At 41.1% G+C, this 13995-nt stretch overlaps 1 protein-coding gene across 3 annotated transcripts in view; it reads left to right on the top strand.

Annotated features, from left to right (window-relative positions):
- Positions 1–12591: 12591 nt before the first annotated feature.
- Positions 12592–13995, top strand: part of tsc1a (TSC complex subunit 1a) — a 46025-nt gene continuing 44621 nt past the window's right edge. For 2 of the 3 annotated variants that reach the window (XM_038989528.1, XM_038989510.1), the window contains exons 1-2: positions 12592–12724; positions 13561–13746. In XM_038989528.1, coding sequence (XP_038845456.1) covers positions 13638–13746 — 109 coding nt within the window. In that variant the 5' untranslated portion in view covers positions 12592–12724; positions 13561–13637. Of the gene's footprint in view, positions 12725–12818; positions 12903–13560; positions 13747–13995 lie in introns of all 3 variants that reach the window. The other variant, XM_038989520.1, reaches the window with a different exon arrangement.

Below are 13995 nucleotides of genomic sequence, written 5' to 3'. Positions count from 1 at the left end.
GTCTGTGTTTCGTGCAGGCTTAAACCGCCTCGACGTTTTGATACCCGTGTAAATCTCACTAGAATAAGGTAACGTTTGTCAACATATTTTCATAAATCCACTCTACAAAAAAAATTATCTTCGCTTATATTTAGCCAATATTGATCAGTTACCTTGTCCTATGGATATCTACACAGTTATAAAATTGGCAAGGTGGTGTAAGCCTACATGAAACACAGACCTCATTTTAAGCGAATCTTAAAATATCCTATGGAATAAATGAAGGAACCGCTTTTCAGATTTTGCTAGGTGTCATGGGAATTATGACTCGCACTTTGGTCGTCAATTCTTACCATGCCCATTATTAAAATAGGATTTCCTGCATATAGAAATGACAGTTTTTGTTTTCAACATTCATCACAGGTAACTTAAACTCTATTTTTATTCAAACAGTTGAGAGTATTTGTCTCCTAAGCAGACTCTTCAGTATCATTGTCACTTCAGAGCTGTGTGTGTATTTATGTATTATATTAAGTTAAAATAAAAGTGTTCATTCAGTATTGTTGTAATTGTCATTATTACAAAAATGTGTGTGTGTGTGTATGATATATATATATATATAGAAAACATTTTTTTATTTTTTATAAATCGGCCGATTAATCGGTATCGGCTTTTTTTGTCCTCCAATAATCGGTATCAGCGTTGAAAAATCATAATCGGTCGACCTCTAGTAGTGAGGTCTGCACAACGCATCACCGGGGGCAAACTACCTGCCCTCCAGGACACCTACACCACCCTATGTCACAGGAAGGCCATAAAGATCATCAGGGACAACAACCACCCGAGCCACTAGCTGTTCACCCCGCTATCATCCAGAAGGCGAGGTCAGTACAGGTGCATCAAAGCAGGGACCGAGAGACTGAAAAACAGCATCTATCTCAAGGCCATCAGACTGTTAAACAGCCACCACTAACATCGAGTGGCTGCTGCCAACATACTGACTCAACCCCAGCCACTTTAATAATGGAAAAATTGATGTAAAAAATGTATCACTAGCCACTTTAAACAATGCCACTTAATATGTTTACATACCCTACATTACTCATCTCATATGTATATACTGTACTCGATACCATCTACTGCATCTTGCCTATGCCGTTCTGTACCATCACTCATTCATATATTTTTATGTACATATTCTTCATCCCTTTACACTTGTGTGTATAAGGTAGTTGTGGAATTGTTAGGTTAGATTACTCGTTGGTTATTACTGCATTGTCGGAACTAGAAGCACAAGCATTTCGCTACACTCGCATTAACATCTGCTAACCATGTGTATGAGACAAATACAATTTGATTTGGTAATAAAGCAGAGGAAGCTAGCTGGCTGCATATAACGTTAGTTTTGGGCAACCGGGTTAAGTAGCTGGATAGCTTTTTATATTCATCAACTGAAGTTCAGTTTCAATAGGCGAACAACAAGTGGCAACCTAGCTAATACTTACAAGGATTCCTAAATCATTGCTAAGAATAATGAAAATGACTGCAGTTTCTATTAGTCGTTGTATTGGTGCTAGCTCGGTACCAAACTAAAAGCTAGCTACCCCAGAAGTTGCGGTCAAACAAAATATGGCTGGTGAAGCTCGACCGGACCGGGTTGTGAAGATAGGCACAATAGTGGAATTTGTGGGTTGCCTTCAAAATAAAAGTGTGTCATTGACAGTCATGCAAATGAATACAAATAGTATAATAATGCCATACTTTTATTTAAGGCTAACCGCAAAGTCTAATATTGTAGCTAATACTTCTTGTGGCTAGCTTCACATAGATGGGGCCGACCACCATTAATCAAATAAGAACTGTCTTATAAATTAGGGTTATTTTAGATGACACCTAGCTATATAGTTAGCTAGCAAACTATAGCTACTGAAACATGTCGATTTGCTATGTTTTTGTGGAAGAACATTGTTTGCATCCATGAGCTAGCTAGCTTTTTTTTAAATGACCAGCACTGTAGGTGCGCGAGACAACTTTACCAGCATCATAGCATAGGTATCGATGAATCGTTGTGACATATGAAATAAGAATGATAGTGTAATAACTAAGTAAAACATTTTTGATGCATTAAATGTGACGTGCAGTCATATTCTGGTCCTGATTGGTCAAAAAGCTTATTTGACGTATCTTTCTTGACACGCAAGACCCAAACGGCGTTCCATAGAAATCCTGGTTGAGAATGTAACGACTGAACAACCAAACAGCACAGCAAGTAAGTGAAAGATATGGGTTTTGATTATGTTTTCCTGGTAATGGGGACATATGTAAATGCCAACAAAATAACTTTTTGGTGTGTGTGTGTGTGTAACCATTATTTAACTAGGCAAGTCAGTTAAGAACAAATTCTAATGTACAATGATGGCACGGATGACCCTGGGCCAATTGTGCGTTGCCCTATGGGACTCCCGATCACGGACGGATGTGATGCAACCTGGATTCGAACCAGGGACTGAGATGCAGTGTCTTAACACACACATGGACGCTGCGGTCTAACTATTTAACTGTACTAGAATGATTAAAAGGCCGCTAACATTTTTAATATTGGTATAGTTGTTTTTGGTAAGGACAATATTGGATATCGGTGTCGGCCAAAAATGTCATATCCGTGCATCACTACTTCCAAGCAAGGGCTTTGGGATGGAGATGCAACATGGCAGTCATGCCAACATATCTCATCAGCCACCTGGTGGAAAGGACTTTGTGGATCTGAGGCTCTTTCCCCTGTTGCCTCCATCATCCTCTAAATCCCACCAACATCAGCCGCCTCAGAGCGCAACTGGTCCTTGTTTAGGAACACGCACGCAACAGCCTGACCAATACAAGGGTTGAAAAATTGGTGGCCATCCAGGCAAATTAGGCTTTTTGAGCCTGACAACAAGCCATCCTCAACAAGTTTGGTAAGTGACATTGAAGATGAGGCCTTAGAGTCTAATGTTCAAGAGGTGGACATTGAGGTCCAGGGAGAAGACATGGAAGCCTGAGACAAAGACAACCAAAGCTTTAGTTTCTAGACTATCATTTTACAGATGTATGTTAAATGTTTTTGGGAGATGCGATGGATCATTGGGGATCATTCAATGTTCCCTTTCTTTTGTTGTTCAGTGAAATCATCCCATGTGAAGTGTCATCTCATTTAATTAAAGATCAAGTTGTAACTAAATCGTTTTTTAAAATTTCTATTGGAAGGATGTAATCATTTGCAATTATGTCTACTTATGATAAGGTATAAGGTTTATGTTTCTGTCTTCATATGATATGGTAAATATATCCAATGCAAAAAACATCATTTAAATGGTATTAATATTAATTTGCATATATTTCCGTTAATTCCCATCGAAAGTTTCCACCTCTGAATATTCCCCAAAATGTGCAACCCTATTTGTAATTATGAAAATTTGTCAAAACAGATTGTGAACCCAAAAGTGGAAGTTGGATTCTAGAGTGGGGACAAGCAATACTGACTGCTCCCTAAGACTAGCAAGCTTGTGTTTCAGCAGCACATTCAGTGGCTGACTCAATTTGTAGAGCAAGTGTGAGTAAATTAGCATTGTAACTGGGGGTTGGGCGTTTTTTTCAATCAGCTGATTTCTTATTAGTTCATCTTGTATTGCTCCAAAATAATTACATGCCTGTGCTTTCAAATCAGCTCCCTGACGTCGTTGTCTTTACAAAATAAAAATAAAAGTGAGTTGAGAGCTGCTAGTCTTCCCAAAGTGCTGAAATATGCGGCGCCGCTTCTCTACGAGGTAGTGTTAGTGTTGGTACAGTAGGAGGATAGCACGTTTCCTGTCGCCGGCAACAGTATCCAATCCTGACAGGATCGCCTGGGTGAGGCAGAAACGGGCCTGGAGCCATCCTCGTCGCCAATGTTGTGTTGGGAGAACGATACGTTTTTATTTATATACGACTCGGGTTTATTAGCTAGCTATCGCGCTAACATGCTCACGTTCATGAGCTACCGTAATAACAACGTTTAACCAAAGTACGGTGGCCGTTCAGGAGAACAATACGGCGAGTCAAAAACGCACTCCATTTTTATTGGTTGTTCATGGTTGAGTAAGTGTAGCCATTCAAGTGTACAGTATTACTCCGGTAGCCTGGTCCCAGATTGGTTTGTGCTTTTGCCAACTCAATTGTCATTGTCAAGCCAAACATGACAAAGACAATTCAATAAGGAGTTGGCAAGGGAGCAGAAACCGATCGGTAGACTATGCAGACTCTGGATGGATATGATTCAAAAGATAAAGGAATTGGATAATGGTATTCTACACATCATCTCAATATTTTAGTCTATGTATGTTAGCCCTCAGTGAAAGCTTGTGTAATGTGATGCTGATAAGCTGCAATATCTTCTGCTGTATTTTAGGACTACATCATCATTGGATAAGTGGAGTCAAACTTGAAAAAACAAAATAGTTGGACATTTAGGCATAGACCTACAGCTTATGAACAAAGGGGTGGGTATCTTTCTTCACAGAGATACACAGACCCCAATATTATATTTGTAGTTGCTTGCTTGTCTGTCTCCCATACACCTCACAAACTGGCTGGGAGAGTGAGTGCCATCAACACTGTACTGATCTTTCTGTCACTTGTGTGTTGGGTTGTGCCAGCACTTTCCCGATCCAATTCATATGCCTTTTCTGTTAGTTCTATCCTTGTTTGCAAGCTTGACATTGGTTGCAAGCTGTTGCATCCACAAGGGAGTTGTGCGGTTGTCAAACACCTGTGTAAACATGATCTAAGAGCCAATTTATGCTTGATACGAAAATATGGTCGGAGGTGCCGTATGGATGGTGTGACGCAATTGCGGAGCCTCTGGAGGCACGCAGAGTTTACATTTAACTCCTTACCGCATCTCCGTATGCCTCGAAAATTTTGTAACAATGCGGAGGGCTCCGTATAGCTCCGCATTGACATGATTGGTTGACGGTGAGAGCAGGAGATCCTGTATAAACACAAACTCACTTCCTAGACAACTTCCTTCACAACAGCTCTGCGCTGCAAAGCGCAAGAAGTATGAATGCCCTGACTTCTGCAGAGGCCATATGACCGTAAATCCTGCACGGCCAATGCAGACATCGGATAGACCATGCAGCGCGTTTAAGTTGCTTGTTTACGTCAATGGATCAGAGACAGGGGCATGGGCAGCATATAGCCTAGCGTTTAGAGGAGGTTCGAATCCAAGCTCAGATGAGAAATTCTGGTGCGGAGTGAGCCGGCAACTGGAGGCCTGATGCCATTGTACCCTTGAGCAAGGCACTTAACCCCTTACAATTGCTCCAGCTCGGTGTGTGTGTCTCGGGAGGGTTGGGTTGCATAAAGACAAACGTTAGTTCTCTGCAAGTTAATGGACAATAAAGTACATCTTCTCTTACGTGGAAAGGTAAGAACAAACAGACTTACATATTATAGTGACACTCTAGCTCTGTCATGTGGGGGGCTCATGGGTAAAGTATGGGGAGAGGAGTTGCCCCTAGTTCAGATAGCTGATAGTAGGGTACTAGTTTTGGGGGTTTGGGGGGGTCAGAGCGAGTCAGACCACAATAACATCTCCTGATTTCCACCAAATTAAGACTAGCCAGATTTATTTTTTATTTTACCTTTATTTAACTAGGCAAGTTAGTGAAGAACAAATTCTTATTTACAATGACGGCCTACCCCAGCCAAACCCGGACGATGCTGGGCCAATTGTGCGCCACCCTATGGGACTCCCAATCATGGCCGGATGTGATGTAGCCTGGATTCGAACCAAAGACTGCAGTGATGCCTGATGCAGTGCCTTAGACCGCTGCTCCACTCGGGAGCCCAATTGCTTTTATTGTTTTGGCAACCCTCCTAACCTGTGGTTAGCCGGTCATTCGAGGGGATTAAAACCTGGTTTGCTGGTTCAACTTGAGCTACCGTCTCCTCGTTCTTCTAGTTAGTTTAGCAAGCTAAGGAGTGGACTTGCTAATGCCAAAATATTCTCAAAAGATACACTATCTAGAGTTATGCTTCCTTGCTGCGTAACCTTGCCAAGTACCTGTGACAGAAGTGGTTCAATCAGGACTGGCTTTCCCCCCCTTTTTGGGGGGGGGGGGGGGGGGGGCACGCTAAGGCATGGATGGGCAACTTTGATGGGGGTGGGGGCCACAAAAAATCTTAACTCATCATGAGTGAGAATGACTAACAAAAATCAATGGGGGTTCACTGGTCGGTAATTCAACCATGATTTCTACATGTTTAGATCGAATAAAATCAAATTTTGTCATATGTAGACTTTACAGTGAAATGCTTACTTACAAGCCCTTAACCAACAATGCAGTTAAGAAAAATACCTACAAAAATAAAGAAAAAAGTAACAAATGATTAGATAGCTGGATGTTAGCTGACAGGCTAATTGAGTGACTGTCAATGATTTGGCATTCCAAGAGAAAAAAAATGCTGATGCACTGACTGAGTTTATATATATTTATTATTTCTAAAAACCTGTTTTCACTTTATTTTGAGATAGTGTGCGTAGAATGAGGATTATTTTTTATTTAATCCATTTTAGAATAAGGCTGTCACGTAACAAAATGTGAAAAAAGATGATGGGTCTGAATACTTTCCGAATTAACCGTGTATGAATGTGTGTGTATATACCGTTGAAGTCGGAAGTTTACATACACCTTAATACATTTAAACACCTTAATACACTTAAACACGCCAAATACATTTAAACTCAGTTTTTCACAATTCCTGACATTTAATCCTAGTAAAAATTCCCTGTTTTAGGTCAGTTAGGATCACAACTTTATTTTAAGAATGTGAAATGTCAGAATAATAGTAGAGAGAATGATTTATTTCAGCTTTTCCTTCTTTCATCACATTCCCAGTGGGTCAGAAGTTTACATACACTCAATTACTATTTGGTAGCATTGCCTTTAAATTGTTTAACTTGGGTCAAACGTTTTGGGTAGCCTTCCACAAGATTCCCACAATAAGTTGGGTGAATTATGGCCCATTCCTCCTGACAGAGCTGGTGTAACTGAGTCAGGTTTGTAGGCCTCCTTGCTCGCACACGCTTTTTCAGTTGTGCCCAAAAATGTTCTATAGGATTGAGGTCAGGGCTTTGTGATGGCCACTCCAATACCTTGACTTTGTTGTCCTTAAGCCATTTTGCCACAACTTTGGAAGTATGCTTGGGGGTCATTGTCCATTTGGAAGACCCATTTGCGACCAAGCTTTAACTTCCTGACTGATGTCTTGAGATGTTGCTTCAACATATCCACATAATTTTCTTCCCTCATGATGCCATCTATTTTGTGAAGTGCACCAGTACCTCCTGCAGCAAAGCACCCCCACAACATGATGCTGCCACCCCCGTGCTTCACGTTTGGGATGGTGTTCTTCGGCTTGCCAGCATCCTCCTTTTTCCTCCAAACATAACGATGGTCATTATGGCCAAACCGTTCTATTTTTGTTTCATCAGACCAGAGGACATTTCTCCAAAAAGTACCATCTTTGTCCCCATGTGCAGTTGCAAACCGTAGTCTGGCTTTTTCATGACGGTTTTGGAGCAGTGGCTTCTTCCTTGCTAAGTGGCCTTTCAGGTTATGTCGATATAGGACTTGTTTTACTGTGGATATAGATACTTTTCTACCCGTTTCCTCCAGCATCTTCACAAGGTCCTTTGCTGTTATTCTGGGATTGATTTGCACTTTTTGCACCAAAGTACATTCATCTCTAGGAGACAGAATGCGTCTCCTTCCTGAGCGGTATGACGGCTGCGTGGTGCCATGGAGTTTTTACTTACGTGCTATTGTTTGTACAGATGAACTTGGTACCTTCAGGCGTTTGGAAATTGCTCCCAAGGATGAACCAAACTTGTGGAGGTCTCCAATTTTTTTCTGAGGTCTTGGCTGATTTCTTTTGATTTTCTCATGATGTCAAGCAAAGAGACACTGAGTTTGAAGGTGGGCCTTGAAATACATCCACAGATACACCTCCAATTGACTCAAATTATGTTAATTAGCCTATCAGAAGCTTCTAAAGCCATGACAATTTTCTGGGATTGTCCAAGCTGTTTAAGGCACAGTCAACTTAGTGTATGTAAACTTCTGACCCACTGGAATTGTGATACAGTGAACTATAAGTGAAATAATGTAAACAATTGTTGGGAAAATTACTTGTGTCATGCACAAAGTAGATGTCCTAACCGACTTGCCAAAACCATAGTTTTGTAATGTGTGGATGTAAACTTCCAACTTCAACTGTGTATTATATATATAAATATATATACACTGCTCAAAAAAATAAAGGGAACACTTAAACAACACAATGTAACTCCAAGTCAATCACACTTCTGTGAAATCAAACTGTCCACTTAGGAAGCAACACTGATTGACAATAAATTTCACATGCTGTTGTGCAAATGGAATAGACAAAAGGTGGAAATTATAGGCAATTAGCAAGACACCCCCAAAAAAGGAGTGATTCTGCAGGTGGTGACCACAGACCACTTCTCAGTTCCTATGCTTCCTGGCTGATGTTTTGGTCACTTTTGAATGCTGGCGGTGCTCTCACTCTAGTGGTAGGATGAGACGGAGTCTACAACCCACACAAGTGGCTCAGGTAGTGCAGTTCATCCAGGATGGCACATCAATGCGAGCTGTGGCAAAAAGGTTTGCTGTGTCTGTCAGCGTAGTGTCCAGAGCATGGAGGCGCTACCAGGAGACAGGCCAGTACATCAGGAGACGTGGAGGAGGCCGTAGGAGGGCAACAACCCAGCAGCAGGACCGCTACCTCCGCCTTTGTGCAAGGAGGTGCACTGCCAGCGCCCTGCAAAATGACCTCCAGCAGGCCACAAATTTCTGCAGCACTCCACCAATCAGGCCTTTATGGAAGAGTGGCCAGACAGAAGCCACTCCTCAGTAAAAGGCACATGACCGCCCACTTGGTGTTTGCCAAAAGGCACCTAAATGTCTCCGACCATGAGACAACAAGACTCTCTGGTCTGATGAAACCAAGATTGAACTCTTTGACCTGAATGCCAAGAGTCACGTCTGGAGGAAACCTGGCACCATCTCTAGGGTGAAGCATGGTGGTGGCAGCATCATGCTGTGGGGATGTTTTTCAGCGGCAGGGACTGGGAGACTAGTCAGGATCAAAGGAAAGATGAACAGAGCAAAGTACAGAATCCTTGATGAAAACCTGCTCCAGAGTGCTCAGGATCTCAGACTGGGGCCGAAGATTTACCTTCCAACAGGACAACGAGCCTAAGCACACAGCCAAGACAACACAGGAGTGGCTTTGGGACAATTTAATCAATTTTAGAATAAGGCTGTAACGTAACAAAATGTGGAAAAAGTCAAAGGGTTTAAATACTTTCCGATTGCACTGTATACATTAAAACCTCTCCCATAGGCATTTCTGTGTCTTCTGTAGATGTTATATACTTGTATTGCTACTGCTGTGTCAAAGGAATGATCTAAGTGAGTCTCAAAAATGGCTAATATATCTTTCCTCTCCGGACACACAGCTTCAGGATAGTTCTAGACATTCCGCACAAGTTCTTGGCTCTTTCCAGAACAGCTACCTTGTCCTTGATCCTCAGGAACTTGACCACTATCGGCCTGGGCCTGTCACCTGGGCCGGTGTTGGGTTTTCCAGTCATGTCGGCGCACTCCACCTCACTCTTCTTGTGGTCCATATTCTGTTTCTAAGTGATAATTTCCCTCACTTTGTCCTCAGACTCCGTCCAGGTCTGGAGGAGATTCTGCAATTCAGTCCACAACAATGTTGTTTCAGGAGAATCTGAGTTCTCTGTCATTGTTATCATGCATTCACATACAGAACTGATGTCCTCACTCATCGAGCTAACCCTGGGAAAACTGCAAACTGTTCTTCAGGTCCTAGACCTCTCTGGTCAGATTGTCCATTCTTTTATTCGTTGACTCCACAAGTATTTGGACACAATACTTTAAGCTATTTTCTTATTATAACAACTGCTTGTAGAACTCATTTTGTTTGTTTAAAATATCCTTCACCTATAATAGAGACACCCCAATGTCCTCAACGGTACTCCAACCGGCTTTGGTCTTTGTTATGGTAGCAACGTAGGCTATGCAGTTACTCCTCACAGTTCCAGAAAGGGCAGATAGAAACAGCAACAAACAGCAGGGATTCAAACAGGCACACTCCCGGGACAATCCGTGGTTCTAGCCGTAAGGACTGTGGGCTGTGTACAAGCTGCTAAGAAAAGCTAGCTTGATAGCTCAAATCAAATCAAAATGTATTTATATAGCCCTTTTGAATGACTACCTCATCTCTGTATCCCACACATACAATTATCTATAAGGTCCCTCAGTCACGCAATGAATTTCAAACACAGATTCAACCACAAATGCCAGGTTTTCCAATGCCTCGCAAAGATACCAAATCCAATCTTATTGGTCAGATACATGTGACCAATACACCCAGTCACTTAAAAAATACAAGCGGAAAGATTTTAAAATGTTTGTCTAACAATGATCAACAACCAACTTGACTAATCTTGAAGATTTTTTTTAAAGATGAATGTGCAAATATTGCAATGCTCTTAAGAGACTTACCCAGAAAGACTCACAGCTGTAACTGATGCCAAAGGTGATTCTAACATGTATTGACTCAGGGGCTTGAATACTTATCTAATCAAGAGTGTTTTTATTTTATTTTATTTTTTACAAATGTTAGAATTGTTCTTCCACTTTGACATTAGAGTATTTTGTATTGATCATTGACAAAAACAAAAAAAATCCACTATATAACAAAATGTCGAAAAGGTAAAGGGGTGTGAATACTTTCTGAAGGCACTGTGTGTGTATATATATATATAATATATTTATTTGGGAGCAGTACGTAGAGTGGACATTACCTCTTTCTTTTTATACTGGATCTTTTTCCAACTCCTGTGAAAAGTTTGGATGTCTGTAAAACCCTCCATAGTGTACATTGTCTTGGGCCTAATATTATATGCCCACGGGGAGCAATTATGGTGCCAGTAACTGTATTTAGACATAGCTTATTTAAAGCAAGTTGCTTTGTTCTATTCACTGCCGATTTGTCTTTAATTTAATCTTTCTTATTGACAACGTTTGGCATGTCCATGGCTCAGACATAATGCATTTTACAGTAGGCCTATATCATTGCGAATTATATGTTTAACAATATATTTCCATAGTGAAGCCATGCTATTACTTAGAACATTGTGTACTGCAAACATGTTAAACATTCTTAGCAAATATGGGATATGTCTACATTTAGTTACTTTGTTTCTGTAGTCTAATTAACAAACTAAGCTATAACTGACAAACATTATAATTGGAGTTGATGAAAATACAATACATAAAATACACAACTTGAAGCAACCACATATTTAGCCATGGAGCACGTTCTGATTGGCAAGTGAGGGATCACGCCTCGACACACCTACAATTGTTAATTCATCAAAATCCAATTGTATTTGTCACATGCGCAGAATAAAACAGGTGTAGACCTTACTGTGAAATACTTACTTACAAGCCCTTAATCAACAAAGCATTTAAGAAAATATTTACTAAAAACTGAAGTATTTTTTTGTTGTTGTAAGAATTACACAAAATAATGAGGCTATATACAGGGGGTACCGGGGCAATGCGTGGGGGTAAAGGTTAGTCGAGGTCATTTGTACATGTAGGTAGTGGTAAAGTGACTATGCATAGATAAACAGCAAGTAGCAGCAGTGTAAAAACAAAGTGTCCTGGTGGCCCTTTGATTAATTTGGGGGGAAGATTAAGGAGGATTTTGGGACTAGTTGACGCTCCATTACCGCAGCCTTTTTGCTCGCATAATTCTGGTTGTAAAAAAATCACACACCCCCAAACCTAAATCTTAGCCAGCGCTAAGATTTGACATTGCGTTAGGTCTGTTCAAATAGAGCCCTTAGGCTACTATTGAGAGTTTGAATAGTGGGCCTGGAATATACTATTCAAATACAAGGTGCAATTTTGAAATTTGGTAGTGCATCAGCAGTTTTCTTCTTGTTATGCAGTGCGGCTTGGTAGGGTCGTGTTTTGGAAGTACGCATGGTTCTCAACCTTCGCCTCTCTCTAGTCTGAGGGGATAAAACATTTTTTTTAATGAATTATGCTCTCTCGGGTCATGATTTAGGTCCATATAAAAAAAATCCCAAGCGTTGTGAGCTCAACCGGTGCTTTGGTTCGATGGACTACACCTCTGCGTGTTGAGTAACCTTGCCTGAGACCAGAAGACTTGTCAGCTCCCCAAATATGCCAAGGCTTTACATCAGCCGGTTAACAGTCCTGTATGCAGGCCTAGGCAACTCCAATCATTCGTTTTTTACTTACCTCCATAAATTCACCATTGCAGGCAACAAAATGTAAGTGCAACTTCTGAGCAATGCCAATTCAACAGTGATATACTGTAGCACCATTTACAGTTACTGTTTGTAGTGGTACCGCATATGAATTTAAATCTGTTGGTAGGCCTACTGCCTGGAATGGATAGGTCTACAGCACTTTGCCCTTGTGCGTAGAACGCTTGCGCAGACAGGCTTGCTATGTGAGTCACGAGAAATCCGACTTGCCTCTCAACCAACAAGGCAGTCCCCCTGCAACAACGCCATAGTCAACGGAGCACAATTATATTATATTAAAGTGTTATTGTTCCAATAAAAAAAGGAATGGTATGTATTATAACTTTCGTGCCAGATTTGAAGGTCAGAATTTAGTCGGACTCGGATTGTAATTGTAGTTGACAGCTGTGAATAATTTTTCCAGAGTGCTGCGTAGATTTCAGGTGAGGGAGGGGCTTTTCGGTTGCTCAACATGGCTGCGCCCTGTGGAGAACAACAAGTGTAGAAGGTATTAAAATGTATTCACTAGTGTTTACTTTCGCCGTGACAAATATTTTAATCTAAAATTTGAACTTTGCTGGTACATAATTTAATTAAAGATAAATAAGTCCCCGCAAAATAGTTGATGAATTAATCGAGTTTGTCAGTACGGTACAAGCTACTGGTAACAGTTGACGTTAGCTAGCCAACTAGCTAGATGGCTAGCTAGTCTGGTTATAGTTAGCTAACATTTTGGGGCAGCGTTCAATCAAGTTTGTGCATTAACGTCAGCTTTCTTCATTAGCTACTTCTTCTCGTTTCATTGCAATATGTCTTTAATATGTTGCATCGGTAATAACTTAGAAATATGTTGACGCAAGTAGTGTTCCGGCTACTCATCTCTCCCCAACTACGTTACTGTAACTAGCTAGCTAACTAGGATTCACAGATAGCTAACTGAACACACGCGCTCAATTCCACCAGGCAGGCACCACTGATCATCCTTTATGTTGTAGTTGAACATTAAATAAAAAGTCAGCCGTGGCATAATACAAATTATTGATAGTAAATGGTCATATGATGTAAGTTCCTATTAATAGTATTGATGTGTATCTAACTGCACAGCTGTATGAATTATTCAATTTTTAGTTTGACCACATTTTCTTTGGTGTCCAAAATGCCTGCAGTGGCCAGCCCATTACAAGGTTGCTGGCAGGCTTTACCTTGAGAGGGGGGACAGTTCCATAGGCATCCCAGCAGCACTATGGCAAAGGAGCAGCAGAATGTGAGCGACAACCTCCTGCTCCTGGAGTCGTCCGATCTGCATGAACTGGATCAGATCAAAAGTGTCCTCAATGACCACCTCAGCACAGGTCAGTACTCAAAATTCAGCATTATCCCCCCCCTCTTCCTACTAGCCACTCAACCACAACAGGCTGAGATTACTACACGCTACTAGGGAGAGAATAGGTCAGTGTTTGCATGGTTCTCTGTAGGTCTCAAACTTTAGGTGACATTCTGCTGCCTTTACCGCAGAGCAATTAAGTTTCGGGTATTTTTGAATTTTTTTAAACAACTAATTTGTATTTGTTCTGAATCCCTATTAGCTGCTGCCTACTCTT

This window comes from Salvelinus namaycush, chromosome 1 (assembly GCF_016432855.1).
Source record: "Salvelinus namaycush isolate Seneca chromosome 1, SaNama_1.0, whole genome shotgun sequence".
NCBI lineage: Eukaryota > Metazoa > Chordata > Actinopteri > Salmoniformes > Salmonidae > Salvelinus > Salvelinus namaycush.
This window is presented reverse-complemented; position numbering and strand designations above follow the sequence as displayed.